General features: G+C 36.9%; 1 protein-coding gene across 3 annotated transcripts in view; it reads right to left on the reverse strand.

Annotated features, from left to right (window-relative positions):
- Positions 1 to 23,560, reverse strand: part of ZNF106 (zinc finger protein 106) — a 40,336-nt gene that overhangs the window by 16,417 nt on the left and 359 nt on the right. For all 3 annotated transcript variants that reach the window (XR_015772893.1, XM_005522501.3, XM_014251921.2), the window contains exons 2-10: positions 15,789 to 15,874; positions 14,442 to 14,503; positions 10,136 to 10,333; positions 5,874 to 7,964; positions 4,401 to 5,025; positions 3,447 to 3,516; positions 1,751 to 1,905; positions 1,593 to 1,653; positions 936 to 1,277 (exon numbers count right to left, since the gene is read on the reverse strand). Coding sequence is in view for 2 of the 3 variants with exons in the window: in XM_005522501.3 (XP_005522558.2) it covers positions 936 to 1,277; positions 1,593 to 1,653; positions 1,751 to 1,905; positions 3,447 to 3,516; positions 4,401 to 5,025; positions 5,874 to 7,964; positions 10,136 to 10,333; positions 14,442 to 14,503; positions 15,789 to 15,842 (3,658 nt within the window). In the remaining variant the exon portion in view is untranslated. The remainder of the gene's footprint in view (positions 1 to 935; positions 1,278 to 1,592; positions 1,654 to 1,750; positions 1,906 to 3,446; positions 3,517 to 4,400; positions 5,026 to 5,873; positions 7,965 to 10,135; positions 10,334 to 14,441; positions 14,504 to 15,788; positions 15,875 to 23,560) is intronic.

Consider the following 23,560-nt stretch of genomic DNA (forward strand, 5'->3'; position numbering starts at 1 on the left):
TGTTGGCTATCTTTAACAAGGATCAATCTTACAAAAGTTTTTCTCAAATTATCTAAGTTAAAGGTCTGGGTAAGTGACATTGTTATGGCAGACAACCATCATCAGAGTCACCCTGTTTGACTTCACTTAAGAAAGTATGGGATGAGCTTTTAATCTTCAGTTTTTACCTTCAGTCACAGTAGCAAGTTGCAGAGGAAACTACCAACAGCATTTAAGCCTTTGACCACAGACTACAGCACAGAAGTTTCATGGCATCTAAACTGCCTAAATAAAGAGTTAGCTATTTCAGCTGCAATCATTAAGATCTCACTTTGCTGAGACAGGAACTCTCCCATTAGCAGTCCAATTAATTCAGCAGTTTCTCCTCCAGATAAAAGTAAACCCCTATCTTCATTGCTAGCCCTCCCATGCCCCTCACATGAGTAAGCAGTGCCCAACAGCCGATTAGTAGAAGTACAGTAGAAGAATTAATAGCCAATTAGTAGAAGATGTATTGTTACTTCTAATATTACAAATTATACTCTTTGTGCTTACCCAGCAGAGCCCAAGAACAGCACAGAATAATTTCAATGTAGCTGTTTATAATTTTTCTAAAAAATTTTCAGGCACATCTTTTTCCCTTGTAGGCAGACTTTTTGCTACCAGTGCTCATTAAATGATGCAGAGTAGAAGACAAAAATTATAGGGGAGATTCTCAGGTTTGTTGGGTTGTGTTGGTTTTGCGTTTTATTAGTTAACTAAATTATTCTAAGAGGATGTAACCTTCAAATCCATATTTGCTCTATTTTCAAAGCAAACCTAGAAAGTACTACACAAGTTAATGAGCATTCACCCCTGCCTGACAGACTGCAGGCTGAGACACAACTTACATCCTTTTTGGAAAAAAAAGAATTTCCTTATTTTCTTAAAGTATCTTAAAGCAAAACTACAAATACCATCATTCTGTTCCGCCTCTTCTGCTTGTGGAGCACATGCAGAGCTCTGGAGTACAGAATTCACATTTAGTTCTGTGCCTTGTGGAGACACAGGTTCTCGTTTAACTTGTACTGAGGAGTCAGGAGTATTGGAAGGTATACTGCCAGAAGACTGGAATGGTGATGGCATGGTTACTGGAATAGAAGATCCTCCTGGAGGTACAGAGGAAGACAAACTGTCCACGAGGGGCAGGAGAGAGCCTGAAGGAATTGGGTCAGCTGCCATCTGAGATTTGCTGTTTCGTCTCTCAGTTAGGGCATTGCAGGAAAGTTGCTCTGAGAGTTCAGAAGGTTCATATGTTTCTAATGGCAAAGGAAGAGACACATTAAACAAACAAACAAATAAAAGAACAAAAATATTTTACAATAAAATTTAGTGGAGCCAGGAGCTCATTTTGTGTGGACACTGAGTCGAGGAAGAGAAAAAATTTTAAAAAAGACACTAGAGAGAATAATCAAAACTGACAGTTCACACTTGACAATAAAGGCCTCATTTTGAAAGTCTATGATTTTACTGTAGCTTAAATGAGCAGATTCAAGTTAAACAGAGTTTTTAAAAGATTCTGAGTTCAAAGAATATTAAACATTCCACTGTTGTAGCTCTATGGTATCCTGTACCTTGTAGCCCCTGCAGGATCTGGATTCTCTGACTTCTCAGTGTACTCATTTCCATAGTTATCTGCAAAACAGTTGTGCCTTATATCAGTCCCACTGATTTAACAGGCAGCTCTTCATGCTGCTAACTAGTTCAGACAGTTTCCAAAGCCCACTGTTACCTGCTGCTTTAACACAAGGAACCGTTGAACCTCAATATAGGCAGCCTGCAGGGCAGCCCTCGCCTGCAGGAGGCTCCTGTCCACACTCTGCAGGGACTTACTTAACTCTTCTTCCCTCAGAGAAATAGCCAACAACTGGTCTACCTGAGAACGTTCTGAAAAAGAAACAAAATGTAGAGTCCAATTGTACCCAACAATACATTAAGATCCATTACTTGCAATATCACAATAAATAATAGCACCTCAGAATGGAAAAAATCACATAGATTAGGTCAAGCATTCAAGCATCAATAATTATACAAGCTGAAAAGGATTATTTATAGACAGCACTAGCCACATCTACATGGATCAAGGGCAAAGTCAAGTATTCCTCTTTAAGGGATCTCAGCCTTAACTCTAGTAACTAATTCCATCACAGCTTTGCCAGCACTGATTTAGTTTAAATAAATTAAGTCATTCTCTTTCACAAAGATCTTTTCTTGAAGTACACGTATACTAATACAAATACACACCTCCCATTAATGTAATCAAAAAGGCAAAGGCAAATTTAAGCTAAACAAGATTTAAATTATTCAGTGAATGCAAAGCCAAGGAAAAGCTGTTTCGGAGAAAAAGAACCTGATTTCTGTACTCAGTAAAAGATCATCCTATCCCTCCTAGAGACTTCTGGTATTACAGATTGTCCAAACTAATTTCCATTTGGGCACTGCTAACTGCATTCACATTATAGTTTCTTTTAGCAAATTTACTACAATAACAATCATACTAAAGCAAAGTAATGGGAAAAAGATTTATTAAGTGGAATGTGTTATTAGTCTCTATAACAGACACTGGCCATTGAAGACAGAGGCTGATAAAAACCCCCATTTCAAGTAGTGAAATATTCATTTCCATAGAAGAGTCAGATTATTGCCCTACATTACAAACAACTCTTAATAAATAAAAAAAAATAACTAGAAATGTTAAAAAATTTGAAAGCCATCTTCTGGAGCCCAATGCTCCTAGCAATGATTTAGTTATTCTAACTACAGAATACTAAAAATACTAAGAAAATATTCTGCCTAAAACACAATGGTTGGATGGTTCGTTCTGAGACATGGTGATGAGGATGTTTTAGGCATGTTTGAGAAAGGTCTGTCTAATGCCAGAATAAGAGTTTTCTTTGATCAGGAGCAGGAAGGAGAGAGGCATTCCACTCTCATTTCCACTAAGGACATTAAAACAGTAAAAACTATTTCCAGAGATGTCAAAAACAGAAGAGACAAAATTAAACAGAGTACAATTTTTTTGGTGAGACCACCCAGAATTAAAAAGGGAAAAGCTGCATAGAGAATTACAAAGTTAACTGGGGACTTCTCCCTTAAGAACTTCCATCCAAATAGGCAACAAACCTCAATACCCTGTACAGGGGGAAAGCAAAGGTCCCATCTGTACAATCAGGAATATGAACTGCAGGCAGAAAGGATGCACATACCTTTCTCTTAGAAATAACTTAAGACAAACTAAGACAAAGATCTTCAGGGAAGAACATGTTGCAGATTTGTGAGCAGTCCACTCTATAAATTTCAGTAAAAGCCAAAGAAGCAACATAGTAACATTAAGGAACTACTACTTCAGTCAAGTCAAAATACTACTTTGTTTATGTGGGTGTTTATAGCCTCTACACTACATGCACACATGTATGATATTCACTCACCTCTTTTACCTTTGATTTTTCTTCTTTTATTATTTCTTTCTAGACTAGGGATTTCAGGAGAAGATCCCTCCTGCAAGTAAAATCATCTATTAAAAAGTAACAAGAATAATTTTGCCTAAATCAAGAAGTAGAACATCCATCATCTTTTCAATCATTAGTTGTAGGCACAGAGAAGAATCCACAATTTGCTTGTACACTCTTCTATAGCTCATCATTTGCTCTGCTCTTAAAAGAGGGAAGACAACAGAGTGCTGTGTTTTCATCTCAACTAGGAAGAAATATTAAACAGGTCAACAACCTTCTTCTTGCTCAGATGTTTAAGATCACACTTGAACCAGAGTTTCTGCTCTACAGTTTTAGTTGAAGGTGTAGAGGATTAAACAGTAAGGAATTAAAATTATTGCTTTCTGCAAAACCATTTTGTGAAACTGATCACCAAGATTTTTTTTTAACCTTTGGGTAAATCTAAGACCAGACTGTGAAACAAATTCAAATTTAAGGACATAATTTTGGGTATATATATATTTTTTTTTAAATGTTTTTATTTCCTTGCTTAACCATAAAGCCAGAAACATCTAAGGAAAACAAATTTCCACTACAGGCTAGCTTCCATTTAAATTGTGTTGTGAAACACCAAGATGTTTGCTACAAAAGTAGTACTTCCACAGAAATATTTTACCAGCTTTTGTTTACCAACATAGTAGGCCAGGTACCAAATCAAATAAAGAGTATTTGTCATTCCTCTTGATTATAAAAGATTATCAAAAGTCCCACACTATGAAAGCAGAATTTAAAGAAAATTAAGTCAAACAAGAAATTAATTTAATGTTATCAATGTACAAGACTATCAGATGGGGAAAGTCTTCCTTGCACAGATCTCTTCAAAGCTGAATGACCACTGTTAGAGAAAGAACCTTTTCAGCACACCAAAGCTGGACAGAATTACACACTTACTCCAGTTGCCCTTCGCTTCTTTCCAATTCCTTGGCTGTCATTCTGTTCAGTACCAGATGTGCAGCTACTGTCTGTAGCCCCATCTATATTATTAGACACTGCAAGAAGTGAAGCACTATTTGAAGCTGGACGATTTTCTTCTGAGATCTCTAATACATTTTGCTTTTCAAGAAGAGGTGTTCTCTTCTCTGGGCTCTCCTGGTCTTGTTCTACAAGGCCTGTGATCTCAAAGGAGGCCTGTAGGCTGTGACTTCTTCTGCTAGCCTCAATTCTTTCAGACATAAAAGGTGACAAAGCAAGAGATGGTGTCCCCTCTTTCTGATCACCTTCAATGTCAGTGACTGCCTCATATCCAGATGTTATATGATGTGAGTGGCTGGCTGCAATTACTTGTCTTTGCCTACTTCCTTTAATTTTGGCTTGTTCACTGAAAAAGCTATAATCAGAAGGATTTCTGTCTGCTATGACACTGCTTTCAGAAAAGCTACGTTTTCTGGCAGAGCCAGATACTGCTAAAGAAATCCCTTCCCACTGGAATCCTTCCAGAGTAGATGGATCAGATTCTTCACTGAGTTCTAGACCTTCTTGCTCATTTTGAACAAGAGGCACCATTTCTATGCCAAACCTTTAACAAGATAAAAAGAAAAAGAAATAAATGAGTTACAAGCCTGCTACGCATAGAAAAAAGCCTCCCCCCCGCCCTTCCCCAAATGTACATTACTGCTCTAAGTAGTAGGTTTAATACCATTACACTGGTATTCTGTGCTTTCTACCTCATCTGGAAATGGAACTTCTCCTGTATATCACATAATCAGACTTAGTGGCTAAGAAATGGCAGCATGATTTTCAAGTCAGAAATCACATTATTATAAATTATTCCCAAGCAAGACTAGAATAATCAAATACGACATCAGTTAAAGACACTTCAAATACTTCAGGTTTAAGGAATTTCAAAAATGCAGATTTATATAATTGCTTCCTTAAAGACAAAAGCAAACTGAGTATCAGAATAAAATATTAACAAATGAAGAGTGAGCATTTACACTGCTTGCAGCACTGCAAGCATTTCTTGTAGTCCTAGATGAGGACATAGGCAACTGTCAGAGCATTGTTCCCATCCTGATTGCATTTTTACATTCTTCCATTACTAGAACTTGAAAAAAACCTACATTGTTACCATCCACATTCAGATATCAAAGCAACCATTATGAACTGATCTGAACCTTTTCTAAGCAGATTACTTTTACTTATCTATGAACAGACATTCATTCATAGCATCAATCAATAAAAACTCTGCAGTATTTGCAAAAAAACTGCGTCATTTTCAAAAACTCTGCAAAAGACCATGGCATAGCAAGCTTCATTATGAGCTCTTAGTTTTAGGATTTTGGAGTTCATTTCAGATATGGAAAACAACAATCCTCCCCCCTCAGCATGCCCTGAGAAGCATCATTAGATCTGAAAGCTACCAACCTTGGTAAACCTTTGCCAAGTTCCTGTTTCTTCTTGGTTACCTGCTGGATGACCTGATCCCAGTTAACATTTCGCCGGGAAGCACTAAGAATCTGCCTGAGCGTAGGTTTAAGCCCTGACTCCTTCTCTGTCTCGCTTCTCCGAAGACAATTCACATTCCGAATGCGACGTGCGTTATTGAGATTGGGCTCTGGGAGATGTGTCCCGACTTTGCTCTTCTGACTGATATGCCGTGTCAGGTCTCTTTGCAGAGAAGCAGGCAGGCCAAGCTTGCTTAAGTCAGGAAGAAGGCCGCCTCCTGACTGGCTTCCTCCTTTTTGAAGCTCATTATCTGAAGGATTTTCAAAACCTTCCATTTCAAACTGATCATGTGACTTGACACACTCTTCATTCCCTTCCCTGTCCTGTGAAATTTTCAAATCCACATGCAAAGGGTCCTGACTGCTTGATGAAGAAACTCTGGGTTCTATCCGAAATGTAAAATTTTTTAGCTCAACAGAAGCAATACTTGAAGCAGATGTTTTTTTATAATCTTCCTTTTCAGAGGTGATAGTTTTACCATCAGGAGCATCACAGGGTAAGCAAGAACTAACAGAAGAATCCAGCTTTGCAACTCTTGCTTCTGACTTCTCACTTCCCATTAAATCATCACCACTCACATCTCCTAACGAATTTAGTCTGAACTCCTTCTTTGGCAACGCTTTCCCAGTTTCTCTCCTATTCTGGTCACTTGTATCTTTGCAAGAACTTAAGGGTGCATTTTGCAAGGAATGGTTGGACTGAACACCTTTGGGATTTTGTTCTGCTTCACTTAAGTTATTAACAGGATCTCCAAGAGTGCTACCAAGCACACCTTTGTTGTCTTGTAAGTTACCAACAGAAGCACCATGCAGTTTTGATGAATAAGAGGAGAAACTGTTTGTTTCCAAGTTCACTGCATTCGAATGATTCTGTTCTTCACTACTAGTTGATGATAACAAAAGCCTGACATTTTTTAAGAGACTGTTCGTGTCTTGCTTTGTCAAGGATAACTTCATATCTGTGATATTCAGTAGAGGGGATTTCACTGATGGCATCCTATTAGTTCTGCTATCATCTTTGTCAGGCTTTTCACCACTGGAACAGTCTTTTACAACCTTGCAAGAATCAAGGTTATCTGAGGTTCCAATAGAAGGGGAAGATGCTTCATGTTCTTGAAGTTTTGAAAGGCTAACATTGACTTCACCAGTTTTTTCTTTCACTGACGAATCAGGAAGAGGCGTAAGTACAGAATCCATTTTATCCAAAGTTTTTGAATTATCTTCAGACCGTGCTTGTTGCTCTGCAGTTTTCTGGGATGGGTAGGGAGTCCAGCGATATGTTTTATCTCTGGAAGGACTGACACTTTTTCCACTGGCTCTTGAAGTTTTGCTTTCTGGTTGTTTCAATAGACTAAAATCCAATCCCCCTTCAGCAGCGAGCTTATCACTAGTAAAATCCAGAGAGTCATCCCTATTCCTTCGATTTCTGTATAGCAGAACATCGCCTTTCTCTGGCCTCTGCCACGTGTACCTTTCCTTACTGTATATACTTGGCTCTGGTGAATACGAATCTCCCGAGCTTCCAAAATTCCAGCCATTTGCACCACGAGAATTTGATTTCCAGTTTCCTCCATAACTCTTGGAATTCCAGCTAGAAAAATTACCTGTTTCTTCTGAGTGCCAAGCAGAATTTCTTTCCCTGGCACCATGATGCCAATTTGAGGTTCCTCCTCCCCGCCCACTTAGATGCCAAGCATTTCCAGAATTCCCATAGTTATGTCGATTTGAAGGGCTTCCTGAAACATTCTGGTGCCACCCAGAGCGCCCCCTTGCACCTCCTGAATGTTTGTTTATATTAAGGTTCCTCTGACAGTGTGAAAATTTGCCTTGTCTAGGACTAACATAATCATCTTTTTCCCACTTCCAGTCCCTTTGTGATGCACTATGATGATGCCAAGACGATTGATCATAAGCTTCTCTTTCTTTGTATGCAGCTCTTTCTTCTCGCAATCTCTGTGATCTCCTATCATCACATTCTAATTCTTTGTTTGCACAACTTGGTTCAGTTTGCCTACAAAAGAATTGAGAAAAGTCTAAATTCTGATGCTATTCTACTAAAACCCAACAGTCCACAAGCTTCATGAATTTTATTTGCACTGGGAAGAAAACATATTTTTAAGTTATTTATTATAAAAATAAACAAGATTCTTTTTTAGCAGCTTTGCTGTTCAAGCTTCAGTAATGTTTGATTTTCAAAACTAATGTACCTTTACTTAAAGATGATAATTTCAAAATTTCTCTTATAAGAACAACTAATTTGGTGCAGGGACAGTTCAACAGATTAATTCTCAAATACTTGTCTCTAACTTGAAAGATAATATTCCTTTTTATTTACTACTGGACTAATAAGAATCTAACAAAAATATAGCTTCTTTACATTATAAAATCTTTGTAATTTGATCTGTCTTAGTAGATAGAAAACTTAGTAGTGAGATAATTATTTTTTCTGAAGAGTATTCTGCTGGTGTTATGTGGTGTAACTAGAGTGAACTGATACAAAACAGAGGAAAGTTAGGCTGAAAACCCCATTATTATCCTTACTGGATAATAACTGATGTGATGGTTCCATTTATAAAGGTTAAATTAAAACAAAGATGTAAAACATCCACAGAAGATGTATCTCAGATACAAAAGTGATTTGTCTTCTTTTAATCAAGGGACTGGAACAGTCCACAGCGTGCAATGCTCAGTCTGTATGAGCCTCCCAGCAGCACTATCGACTGCCCTTTGGATAGCACTCTTGCTTGGCAACTTCCCACAAACACGTGGCAAACTATCACATGTACATTTAAAGATAAATGCTCTCTTAACAGCTACAGCTATTCCCAGGGTCAGCAGACTAAACATTCTAAGTATTTATCCAACAAAATTAAGAGTTTTCATTAAAAGTTCTTTCCAGAAACTGATCACAGAAATGCAACCATTCTAGATCCCTGGACAAGAAAGACAGTAAACTTTTACACTACTACCCAAAACCAATTGATTTGAGTAAACTGAAAATTCATACTGTATTACCCTTTGTTTTTGATACATTCCAGTTCTGCTAAAATATTCACTAATAACTACTCTCTAATGGAAAACAGTCTACTGTGCAAAATAATCTGAGCTCTAAGATAAGAATTTAAAAATTTAAAAAGAACATCTAAGTGATACAGTAAGTTCTGACTCAACTAGATTATGATCTAACGGAAACAATTTTGCTGGATTAGTAACTTAATCCTTGTACTTTCTGCTTTTCCCCCTCTCCAAACCAGCACTCTACAAACAGAGATTTTATATGGTTTTACTCGCCTCAGAACAACACTGCACTGACATTACTCTTCTTCCATAAAAGAAAAAGAATAAGTGACATTTTTGCTACCTACATTAACCAGTATGAAAACATTACCATTGTGCAGTGCAGGAACACACTAGCATGACAGTGATGTCAAAACTTAATAATCTTCACAGATTTCAACATCTAAAAACACTAATTCAAATTTCTAGCCACAGAAAGCAAGAGCTTCTTTTAAAAATTATATGCCCCTTTAGTATCGTCACTAGACATCTATTCAAATAATATATTCCCAACTGGAACATCACACAAGCAATGCTCATGTGCAGATTTTCATGTAAAATAAAAGACAATACTTAGTACTTTCTGCAGCCTTCTATTTCATAGTGAGCCACTGGAACTATGTTTAGCTAATGGTAAGCAGCAAGGTAAAAGTGGTAAGAAATTTCATTCAAGATTAGGGGATTTCAGTGTGACATTTATGGAATAATCCAATTCATTTTATAAAATAAACATGTTCAGCAGCAGTTTCTTAAAGGCCAGGTTCCTATAGACAACCTCCACCATAAACAATATTAGCACTACTGTCCATTTATTAAGCCTTCAGTTAAAAAGGTATCAAATATTAAAATAAAAACATTAGGATTCTCAAAACACAAGACTGTTTTTACCCATAATGGAAAATTACTGTATTTCCCTACTGGCAGGAGAAGAACAGGACAAGAAGATTCAGCAGAATTATGTTTATATGTCAAAACTATGATATCCACACAAGTCTCTTGGATTGTTCTCATAACAAGTACACTGGCTACAGGCAGTTGACATTTCATGAGCACCTAAGCCCCAGGAGTGCATCCTCATTGTGTTAAAAGCAGTTCTATGACCAAAGTGGAGAAAGAAAAACTCACCGGTTCCGTTCCTTCTTTTGCTTGATTAGTTGAGTGAGTTCTTTGTCAAGGTATTCTTCTTCTGCCTCTTCTTTCTCATCCTCTTTTCTGTCATGGGCATTAATGTTGTCTTTGTGCAGCTGACTGGAGATGTGTTTGGCATATGCTGACAAACCCACCAGTGTCACCCTGCACACCCGGCATTCATGGCTGCTATCCCTAGGAAAAGAGGCAGAGGGTGGACTTTCAACTCTGCCAACTGGCATGGCAGGTGGCTGTGGTCTTACTTTGTTTCCTCTGAATGTGCTTGAGTTCAAGGCAACTAGGTTTTGCTCAGTATATTCAAATTATTTGAATTCTCTGGCTTTTTTCTTTCAAGGTTTAGTTTTTTGATGGTCAGCTTTTACAAGATTTTTTTCCAACAATCAAGAGGCAAGAGACTTGGTAATAAAGATGTGTTAACTGGGAGGAGAAATTCTTCTTGAATTGTTGTACTCAAAATCTATTCAGAGGAAACATAGTGAGCGAGGAGGCAGAATGAAAGGCTTCCAGAGCTAGCAGGAGCTCTGAAGCCCATCCATGCTGCCAGCTGCACTGGGGAAACCTGGTGACAGCTTCTACATTTAATCCCTGCCCTGAGCCTTCCCCCAGTGAAATTTAGAAAAGGGAAGAGGCAGTACATGGATACAGCCAATCCTGATACAACATAACCTAAACTGGGACAGCTGAGACTGCTGCCTGGAATCCAAAGACTCCACAGCACAGTGAGCGATGGGAGGGTGTCTTTAGTTCACTGTACTTTATTTGGTTCAAGTGTGCATGAGGTCTGCTTTCTACTTTAGAGGACTTATCTTACAAAATATAGAAAAAGTTGACAGCTGTACCAGGCAAATGGTTTTACTCATGTTACTGGATTAGGGTTACAAGACTTGAACTTCTTTTTTCTTTTTAAGAAATTCAGATTTCTAAAACCACAACAATTTTTCTTCTGACAAATCCTTCCAATACTCCAGCGTACATTGTTAACTTCCTAAACACAGAAAATACATTCACCAGATTAAAAAAAAAAAAAACAACCTAGAAAAAAATTAATCAGAATATACTCCACTGCTAATAACTGAGTAGGACCAAGACAGGATTCACTGACTGCCTCCACAATGCTTCTTTCAATTCTGCCAGTTAATTTATAAAAGCAGATCTGTATGTCCCCATGGAGCACTTGACACCAAGGTCTTAGAACATAAGCATCACAATATGACACACAGTTCATGACTAGTGTTAAGAAAATGGAATCCATAGAGGAAAAAGACAAACACGAATCCTTGTTTTTTTTAAGTGAACAGTTAAAAATAAAATGAGTAAAATGAGAGAAAGATCAAAATATGTACATTCACTCAAGGTATTAAGGCAATAGCCTTATTGGAGTGGTCAATCAAGTGTCATCAGCTATGTTTTATTTATCCTGGATATCAGTGGTTTTCGCTACTAACATAGTTGAGATATTTAATTAATGCAGTCATTCAGACACACCTAGTGATGGCTTTATTTTAAACAGCCTAAGTATTAAAAATAAGAATTTTTATATTTAATTATTCTGTATGTTGCAGCCTAGCTAATTTCAGATTAAACATTAAGATAAATTTCATTTATGATGTCAGTAGCTTCCAAATTTAGCCTGTATTTTCCACAACTGATTGTACTTAATTCTGTACACTTCACACTTGCTAATAAATATTCAAAGCCCATATCCTATAAATTGTGCTTTGGGCCATCTTATTAATGCAATAAAGGTAACCAAACCAGTATACTTTATTAATGTCATTGGAAGAATCCTCTTCACACTCATAAATGGCACAGCTGTGCATAGCTAATAGGACTTATTTTTAACTTGGGTCATCACACAAGGCAAACTGCAAATAGAAAGTCAGCTTCTCACTGAAAAAGATGTTTTTACATAACATTCCACTTCACTCATAAGGATTCTCAATGAGAAACACAGCCCAATGGTTCTAGTGTGGTAATAATCACGCTTTAAAGAACAATCCACATCCCTCATAAGACCTGTTTCAATTCTTTCACAAAACTTTTACCATACTCATTTATAAACTAAGTAAATGCAAAGTTTTATTTACTTTGGACAAAGCCAGTGAGTTAACAGCTGGACTGAGGACAAAGAATTTGTTTCTATCACATCTAACTTGCAAGTTACTAATTACAAAGCTGTGGTTCTTGTACCAACTGAAAGTCTGAAAAGACAAGACTTCTCTGACTTGCTCTTAATCTGTAAGAGCCTAAAGAAAAAAAAACAAAACTTTTTTTTTTTTTTTTTAACTGCTTTAATTGAAGATAAACTGACTAGGAGTTCAGATAGCTACACTTGGGGAAACTTAGATTTCCTTCAGTTCTACACTTTTCCTAAGCCCATTAATGCCATCCAGAACTAGCACAGTCCATGACACACACTGATCACGTCTACACATTCCCCTACCATACAAGAACACAACACAATCTTAGTTGTTCAACAAGACAGCCAAAAGAAGTTTGAGGTAAACACAACAAAAATGTTCTCAGTATAAAAGCATCCAAGAGCTTTATTTACTGCATGTGTACTTCAGACTGTAGACTCAATGTCCCTTGTAACAGGAGCACTATTTCACTTTTAACTAAAAACAAACAAAATCCAAATATGCTACAGCTTTGTATTTGGCATCCAGTTCTCTTTATACATCACAAAGACTAAGGCTTCAAGACAGGAGACTAGTCTTAAAATGCTTCCACAAAATTATTCTAGCCCTTGAGATTGATAAGCTAACTTCAAAAGGGAAAAAGTATGAATCAATGTGTGTTTCCTTTACCTCCTCTTCCATACAGGAAGTCTGAAAAGTGACTGCTAGTTGGATAATAAATTTCAAGGTAGTTTGTTGATACTCTATACACTTTAATGGTACTATCCGCTGTTACACAATTCAGCCACACCCATGAGCTTCACATTTTCTTCTTGAAGTACATGGTTGTAAAAGTCTCCTAAAGAACTTCTAATTAAATTTAAACGGGAGGAAGAGGGGGCACAAGAGAGAGAACAACGCTGCTGTTGCACAGTGAAAAATTAAGTTCATTATTTTGAGAACAAGCATCTTCCGTGCATTCTTCTGCAAGAGTAACAAAGACAGATAGTTACATTAGTAATAAAAAATGCAATGATGAAGAAATTTAACTTAACATCAGTCCTATGGAAATGGAAAACCAAAAATTGACCAATCATTTGCAAGCCACTTCAGACACATATATAACTTCTAGAAATTAGTTACTTTCCAGAGCCATAACTAAACTAAAACCAAAAATAAAATGTAGAAGGCAAAAAATATGATGTCAAAATAAGTGAAATTTCAGAATCATTGTCAGAAGAACACAGTCCAGAACAGAAGTGCTCCACAAGTCAGCTGACCAGAAGCCAAAAGCGTGTTTCTAGTGCAGAGAGCATTCTGGCTTTTTTCCCTGGGTATAAGATAGATGCCTTGACAAAATGAATCCCCCACACCCCAAAGAGTGGAAAGAGGATTAGTTTTAGTCCTTTAAAAGATGTCTAAAACAGATTTGTCATTAGTTAAAGTTTGTGCTGAAAGACGATTATAAATTAATTTGTAGATCAAATATTCAAGTATTTGACAGCATCTGATGTCTGTGGCTACCTCAAAATCCATACACTTGAAATCACTTTTTCATGTACTCTGGTTGCAACCTAATTCTCTATTATTAGCATGATATTTGAATATCCCTTAACTTCCCCTCTCTCCTTTCCAAAGATTTCAAATAAAACAAGGAAACCTTAAAGAAAACACCATTCAGCATGGTTAGGTCTCTTAATCCAGCAACTGGACAATGGTGTCAAACGACAATCACTCTAGCAGGTATCATTCTCACAGTGTTTTAAAAGATCAACAACTGTTTTTACACCATTGAAAACTTTAAAAAAACCTCAAAAAAATTTAAAAAGAAAAATACCACTGTTCCTAATTCTGACAGAGGCAGAAATCTAGTGCTTGCAAAAAAATAAAAGAACCAAGCATGAAACTGCCAAGAATGAAGTAATTTTATTTCACTGCAGTCAAAGCAATGCAAGTGAGCTTTCTTCCACATCGTTTGCCTCCTCAGTTTCTGACATCACGAGAACACATTCATTGCCAGCTGTATGACAAGGCACGCTACTAAAGTGAAATGTAAAAATAAATTGTGCAATTCAGCTTGTATGGGAAATAGGTCAGGAGTTCTTCCAGAAAGTGACATCCAAAATGGCACAGGGAAAAAGGATGCAAGATTGTTCTCATACCTTCCCTTCAGGTTTTCCAGTTCTCTGTGGTGAAGCATGCTTCTTATGTGTTCTTCCATCTCCTTCAACATGAGGAGAAAAAATAAAATTGGTCAAAACAAAATAATATGCTATATCATGTCTGAAAAGCTCACTTTGAGAATTCTCCTGCTTTGCACAAGGGTGTACTCCTTGTACTCCTGCAGGGCTGTAGCAGTTGCCATTCCTGTTTCTGTGACTATGAAAACACAAGTAGGCACACCTGCAGGAAGTTATGCTACCTTTCCCAAGATGAACATACACGAGTCATTAAAGCTCAACACAACGGAAGCAGAACTCCAGGAAAAAGTCAAATAGCAGTGCATGTAGCACAGTTTATTATAGTGATTTTTCACTGTTGAGAATCATTTTAATTAAGTCTCCTTAAGACCACTCTTCAGAATCACAGTACTTAAAACAGTTTGCCTGTGCAATCTGAGCAGTTGCTCTGCATTTGTATTATAAGACAGCTGTAAATTCACCATCACATACTATTTTACTTGGCCAGACACTTCAGAAACTGAGATGAACATGTCAGTTTGTTGTTTACAGCAACCTTGATCCATGAACAGCAGTACTTTTATAATTATTTACTATTGAAAGGGAGCTGGCAGAAGAGAAAGAACATGCATCACTCAGCAAAAGGAAGTAGTCCAGGTGATTTAACTTTCTTTGGTGTATGACCCGAAGTGTTTGGAAATCTTCAAAGACCAGATACTAAGCACTATCCTCGCTAGCCCTTGAAAACCTATCTGCAAAGGGAAAGGAACATCTTCAATCTTGATGAGTTGTGTGAATTAAAACACTGGCATTTGGCACATCTCCACATGCCATGCAGCTAAGCAACACACAAAAATCCATTAGGAAACACTCAGTTTCAGTGCTGATTTTGCATAAATACACAGCACACAGAACATGGACACCAAACTGACACATTAATGAAACACATGCTATGCTACACAATTCCATTTGGCTCTTCCATATGGAAACACAGACCTCCCAAAAGGAATTTGAAAAATTGTGTATTGCAGTATTCTTCCCATATCACAATTTACAGACAAATGTGTTTTTCACTTTAGTATCTTTATAAAATAATATAAGAAACCTGTAAGACCTCACTATTTTTAACATTCAGAACCAAGCATTCTGCACAGCTCACTTCAAGAAAGATACTCCAAAGCACATGCAAATATATTCTTTGCTTTGAGATAGACCTATGGCAATATATACCTGGTAAAGAGAAATTGTACTTTGCACAATTTTAAAATGGAAGCATTCTCATTCATATTTCATATTAATATCTATTGATACATGTCAAGCATTAATTACCTTTTTTGAGTTGTACACAATGTGACATAATGCACATTTTCGTTGCTGAACCATGCTTATTACTCTGGAAATATCTTATCCCATACCTGCAAATAAAAACAATTTAAAAATAACCAACATTCAGGATTACTTGTTTTATTAATTTATTTTACTAAATAAAGTAAGCAAAGTTACTGTTCATGAAAACTATTGTGTTGAACTTAAGAGAATACATGCTTCTCATGCATAGTCAGTATTCTTCAAAAAAAAAATATAAGGTAGTTTTAAATAGTCATCTAAAATACCTATAATAAAAAGTAGCTTTCCCTTTCTTCCATTTTGGTCCTTCTCATCCAAGATGTAGTACTCATTCAACAGCCAGAGATGTGTAGGAATCCTCTTAGCTACTCAAATCAGATTAACAGAACACTTTTCACTGGGATGATGACAGGGAGATAAGGAATTGGGAAAACCAAGCAGGGCAAACTCAGATCTTTGTTTTAGTATACAGGGCTGCTCAAGGAAGATATTTAAGGCCCTAAGAAAATGAAACAGAGGCCATTCACGACATCAAAGACCACTAGTCTTCAAGTTTTATCGATCCATTTACCTACCATAAAATAAAACCTGAAGTGATTTAAATTCGGTATTTTTTCTCATTAGTCTCTGTAAGAAGTACACATATGTATGTACTGAAATACACTAACAGACAGCATTTTAACACTAATCTACTTAAGACTTGCATATATGCAAATGAAAGCAGTAGCAGGTCAAATTAAATGTCATATGTATTTTATCATAATGTTTAGCTCATAAGAAGTACAATGAAACTAGAGTCTAGGTTATAATGCAAAACCAGGTATGTCTGTTTAAAAAACAGGGTATAATCTTTGTACTTTTCTTTCTCTTAAAAGACACTAAAATGCAGAATGATTGAGCATTATTGTAAGTTTTTATTGACTTGGCAGAGGTAGCTCCTCACACTAAACTGGAAACAAATGTATTTTTTTAATATTTGGCATTTTTGTATCTGCACAGAAAAATATAAATCCTTTCAAGTTTTGCTATCTTATATTAGGCAATTTCAGAGCTAACTTAGCTAACAGATCAAACTTCACCTGCAAGAGCTTTCTTCAAGAACTCTTCTTCACAACTGGTTCCCTACAACGAGTTCCCTACAAAGTTAATTCTAACTATTCAACATCAAACTTCTTTATCAGGGGCACCAAAACCTTCAAATCTGGTACTAACTAGAAGACGTGAGCAAAGGGAAGGAACAGGGTTTTTACCAAATCCAAATTATCTAGAGTCAAAGCAGCTTTGATATTCAGTTGTTCTGTCCAACTGTAAACAAAAATCAGCAAGTAAAACCACAACCCTTTAAGTCCAAAATGTAGTTCTTGGACAAGGAACTCTTTCCCTACAGTTTTGCATGTCCATTTACATGTAAGGCCAGCATCTGTCTGTGTTAAAAGGGAAGAAACAGAGTTGCAATGGCACTTTCACCATTAGACAATAGAGTTTTCTTCCCTAAAAAAAAATCCACACCACCATACTGAAACAAATACAATTATAACACAACAGGAGATTCAGTCATCTTGTGTTCTCTAACCACCAGTCTTGATCTCCCTGAGATACCTGGTAGTGTTTAAATATGCATTTTTTAGCTACATCACATGGGCACCTGATATACTTGAATCATTAGTAGCAGCTGTTTATTTTGACAAATAACCCCCAACAAAGGTATAAGATTATTCAAAACTTTGCACCAGCCTGCATATAAATTCATATAGTATCAGTGATGTCCATGCAAAAGCACCTCCCCTTATGGAAGGTCAGGATACAGAAATACTATCTTTCGCAACAAATTATTCTGAAAGCATTTATAAAGATTATAACTTTTTTAAAAAACATAGTTCAGCTGAGATAGCAGTTAAGGAAAGTTTAAGCTACTACAAGTAGAGACAAAAAATGAGATATTGCAGACTCCTGATTCTCTAGTGAGTTATTAGGCGAGTATAGTAGCACATCATCAATATACTGTTTATACACAGATCTATGCAGCTGCAACAGATCAAAAGGAATTATTAACGATCATACACAAGTGACAAGTGTTTAGATGCCTATCCAACATAGTAAAGCTGGCTTGATGCAATTAATATGGAAGAACTCATGGGAAGCAAGGCTGCTAATCCTTGCACCAACTTCAGACACTTCCTTTTGCATTAAAATATTCTGTACTCCCTGAACATTCTTCACTGGCACTACTTTGTAGTTTAGCAGAGTAATACCCTACATGTGCTCAAGATCTCATTCAAGATTACCCAAGTATTTACAGAATTTGTTCTGTGCCGGGCTGAAAGCAGCATAGGACTTAAATCAGGAAAAGCAGACAAGTTAGCACGGAACATTAAAAAGCTTCCACCAGCAGAGCTAACATTACACCTGTTTTGGCTAATTAAAACATATAGTAACTATACACGATTACAGGAAGAGTTTTCGGCAAACTGCCCAATCAGCTGGGCATTACTTATGACAGAGTACTAAAAATACTAATAGAATTCAAATGCTATTGGATGTCACTATGAAAAGGGAAACTTTCATCTCTACAGAGAGAAGCCCTTGGAGGCATGGACTCAGAAATAAAGAGATTTGGTAGCTGTTACAGGGACTGGAAGAACACAGACACACATTCTATTTTCAGATCACCTCTTGACTTACTGTCTTACATAGATATAAACCTTCCCATCATCCTTAGCTTTCTCCCAAATGCTGCTAAACCTATAAACCCCATGGATCACTTTAATTAAGTACTTCAATTTTACCGTAAAAGAACTTCCATTATGTAGCTTGAATAATCTAGTAAATCAAAGGTATCTCCTCAGTCATTATGCAAAATCAACAAGAATCAGACAGCTTTTGAGCCATGTATTTCATCTCATTATATACTGGTCTGTTCAATCTCAAAACCTCCACTCTTCATGAAGAAACTTCAGAAACAGAACTCTCTCTAGATAAATGCAGGCAATTTTGAATTTTTTTTTTTAAAAAACTCCACATACTTTAACAACCTTCCAGCTTTTATCAGCTTTAACACCTTGTGCTTTTCAAATTATTAACTTACTGCATAACATAGAAAATCACTTTTTAAGGGACTTGAGAAGGAAGATGAACTACTCTAAAAAATGAGCGAGAACTGCAAGCAAAGATAAGATTTTGCCAAAGAGACCCCACCACCATATAAAAAGAACACATGTTAAGAGCAAAATGTAAAGCCTTTGAAACAAATGAGATATTACAAAAACTTATTATTTTGAGAGAACGTAACTGTTCTATGGGTGACTTATTTCTTTGTTTTACAGGGAAGGGATGCATTTTACCACTATGCAATGTAAACACAACTTGCCCATAGCCTGCACCTGTACAGAGCTTGGAAACACCACAGAGTTTTAATTAAACTAAGCAAGTCTGCTACAGAGATTTTGGAGAACATTCCTCACAACTGAAAATAGTCTACAAAGAAAATCAGGCATTAGACTACTTCCTGCTACGACATCCATTTGTCCACAGTTATTCAACCTTACTGGATAATCTGCTACAGATTAGTGGCTGAACTCTGACTATATAAAGCCACAAGTGCCATGGAGTGGGGTGTGCAGCCTGGCATTCCAGCTGCCTAGAAATCCTCAGGAGGCTTCAAAAAGATCAGCAGTGCTGGCCTGTCTAAAGACCTACCTAAATGCTGCATGTCCCTACAGAGAGCAGTGGAAACTCAACACTTGAGGACAACAGGAGGCTACAAATTTACTATGCAGAATGTTCTGCAGCAACATGCTCAGCTCCTTGTGGAGATATCACTCCTTGGTGCTTTACTAACTTCTGTCCTGTGGCAACCAATTGCACACATAGCAGCTGAATTCTAGAATAGTAATAATACACAGTCCTATGCTCCAATTTCATCACCTCCAGCAGAATTTACATGGAAAAAAGCACCAGCATTCACAGCCTATCTTCCCTGCCAAGATTCACTGCCCCCTGAAGCATCTGAATTCACCACGCATACCCACTAGACCATAACTTCTACTAATTACCTTAACCCTCCTTCTGGGCACATGTGTGAGGCATTAACTTTCCTTCTGAGATGTTGATCTGTGCAACCTAACCCAGGCAACAAATAAAAACTTAAGGACTTACTAAAGTCATGACTAACAGCATGATTCTCCTGCAGCACACTGTCAGGCACTGCACAAACTGCTTTGTAGTTGGTTTATTATTTTTACAGGGCAAAGGAGAAAACTACATTACACTCCTGAAGTTAAAATACTTGTACCAGAAGTAAAGCTTTTGAGGTAAATTTCTCCCTGCTTTCCAAGATTTAATTTTATCCATGTGACAAACTAAGGGTAGTCTAGACTCCTGAGCACTGAAGCAGAGCCACTACACAGCAAATGTTTTAACTGGGCAGACAAGTGCTCAACTGTTTTGACATCAAGCTAGGAAAGAAGAGATATTTCACAGATCAAAGTTCTTTTGGCTCCTGTTAAAAGCAATAAAATTTACTTCACTAATTGGCCTAGAAAAAAATGTAGCAGAAACTGTTTGAACACTATGCCATGAGAATGGCTGGAATTTTTACAATATACAGGGAAAGTTTGCTGGAGATAAAGACACCACAGAGAAATAGCTTAAACAGACCAGCACATGCACAAAACACCTGGCAGGTACACTGAGTTTTCATTGACTTCTGCTTTTATTTCATGTAAATCAGGGCACAGACCAGAAGAACATTTACACTTTAAGCCACAACCAAATTGCATCTTTCCAACTCCTATACATAGGCAATACTAATAATTTCCTAATATACAAAGGAAGTTTTCCTTACTCTAAATCAAGATGATAATTTCTCCCTAGTGAAACTAAATGCCTTATTGTTACCTTATTCATGAGAGCTTTTCACACACCAGAAGATTCAGGAATATATTCTGTCCAAATTGGAATGGAGAGTAGTTCAGCATTATTGCTGTATATTGTCATTTAGAACACCAAAAATCCACATACCTGGAAAGCTTCTGTTTTCTCCCACACTCCCTATTTGGTTTAAGGCATATGCAAGTTTTGTTTTCTTCAGATGTTTTCCTCAAACATCAAACATTTCCTGGGCTTATTAAAATAGCTATTCCCTTTTCCAAACTGCCCAAAGCACTTTAAAATATTTGCTCAAAACTGGACATAATACTCCAGCTAAGATCCCTATTAGCACCCTTAGGAGAAGGGAATTGTCAGTGTATCCCTACTACTATTATGGCCTCAAACATATTTGATAATGACTGAGACGAAGTCTCACTAAGAAGCAACACAGTGATCCAAAAGAAGTGGGTAAAACAACCTAATTAAATATTACCTATAAATATTTAAATCTAATAATTTAAATATTTCTGTGACTTACAAAAGAATTTACATCAGCTAATTCTGGTAACCTTGAGTCACTTTATAAAGGGTCTTCACTATACAGACCCTTATAAGAACAACAGAAATACCCAACACTTAATTTTACACTTATTTCGGTAACATTTAATTGTATCATTTTTTTCCCCTTCCTAGGCTCTTTAAGCTCACAATATCCTTCACAGGTATGACAACTCTTTCACTGATAATAAGTTAAGAACAAGGACTCAAAAGCCACATCAAAACAAATTACTCTATACATCCCATCTATTGCAGTTCCACAGAAGCAGGTACCTGGCCTTGTCAGAACAACTCAGACTCCCCAAGAAAGATCTGTACAGACAACAGAGAACGAGCAGGGAGAGCATTCAGTAAGTAATTTGGCTTCTTCTATTTACAGTGTCATTACAGAGTATGCAGAATCACTGGAGAGTGATTTGAAACACTCAAACCAAGGTACTCAAGTCACACTTCAGTATAAAGAGCATTTATGCCAGGAAAACCCAAGTTAATGTTTGAAATCCTTATGACAGTAGTCATTAATGACCAGGTAATAGAAATATGGGGCTCTGCCTAAATTATCATATCTCTGTAATGCAGTTTGTCCCAGGGCTGAACACCAACAGCTCTACCACAATAGTTTCAAAATGTAAAATAGTATTTTACTTGATAAGTAAAAAAGAAGTTTCTTTGACTTGATAAAAAAACCTTACATTACAAATATAAAACACAGTTTTATTAAAACAAAGAAATTACTTGTAAGGTATAGTATCCTCTTAATCTGTTAGAATCAGTTGGAGTCAGATAACACCTCAAATCTTATGACACCATCTGGTGGCAGAGTTCAGAGAAGAGGATTACCAGACGTTAAAAAGAGCTTTAACAGTTTAAATTTGATTCTGAACAAATTTAAATTTTATTCTGGATATATTATAAATTTTTTCTTTACAAGATAAGGTAGAAAGAAAATGGATAGAAAAACATTTCCCCTTTACCTAGATACTACAAGCTGTAGTATCTCTGTACACAATTTAGGTACACATTTAGAGGACAGTGACTGCTGTTACTCTGTACTGGAGTCACAGCCCTGAAGGAGTTAAGATGTCTTTAGCTGACATCTCTTCAAATGTGGGACATTTTTGGACATAGGGAATAGAAGCTACCTGAAGTTTGGTCACAGTGATGAAAGTGACTTAGGTAACATACAAACGTAAGTTGGGTAAAACCAATGTCTTGTTCCAAATTGAAATTGCCAGAGTATAGCACCTATCCTGCTAACTTTATATACAAAAATCAATCATCAGTGGAACACACAAAGCAGTGCAAGTGCAGCTGCCTTGCACTGCCAGTTCACCTGAAGTTAAGCTTTAAAAAGACTTTAAAAAGAACCCAAAACATAATTCAGCTGCTTTTCACTGGAGGAACTTCAGGTTAGAAACCTGTTTTCCATGGTAAAAAGTTAGAGACACATTGCACTGGCCCTTAGAGCCTGCAATAGTAATCACAAATACTGTGGTGCTAATGGAAATAAGCTTCTAAACGTCAGCAAAGCTATTAATCAAATTTTGGAAGGCTTAAGTGTTTGTGGGGTTTTTTTAGGCCAGGATCTGTCAGTTCAGCAAAACAGCCAATTAGTTAAATAGAGCAATTGAGGTTTAACTGAAATAAGCAGCAAATAACTGAAGAACAGCAACAAGCAGCAGATATATAGGAAATGCAAGCCTGGAAACTCATATTGAGAACAAAGTTCACAAATTCTCAATCCTCTTCTCTCTCAGGTCACACCACTTCAGTTCTTTAAAGCTATCACACCACTATCTGTTCTTTAAAGTTGCACTTCATCAGGTGTAGGAAGGAAGGTGAAAAAGCAAAGTTTTTTTTACTTGCATGAGAAGACTTTTACCAAATCTCCATCAACGAAGTATACTGAAATATGAACTTTAATCATCATTGCCACTTGAATCCAATGTTTCATAAACTTTTATGAGTTAACATTCATATGCATCCCCAAAGAGTTGTTAATATGTTTGGATTTGAACTACTCTGTGTGCAATGATAAATGATTATTTTCAAACACCCCATATTTCAACATACTATTATGACTTATTTCATGCTGTCAGTCCCACTCCTTTTAAGATACCAGGTATTTATCGCTGAACTAATACATGCTTTCACTACAACACATTTTCAGATATATGCTTATAAGGAAGGCAACTAAGCAGCTCTGTACTCAGTCACACTTCGTCCTCAGAAACACTTTCTGGCAAGTATGAAGAGGCAGCAGGGCAGCTACACACCTGGACAGAGTCCTCCGCTCTAAGGAAGCTGCTCTAGAAGCAGGGCACCAA

The sequence above is a fragment of the Pseudopodoces humilis genome, chromosome 7 (genome assembly GCF_049639895.1).
Source record: "Pseudopodoces humilis isolate 2021_Gansu_Grassland_sample_001 chromosome 7, ASM4963989v1, whole genome shotgun sequence".
NCBI lineage: Eukaryota > Metazoa > Chordata > Aves > Passeriformes > Paridae > Pseudopodoces > Pseudopodoces humilis.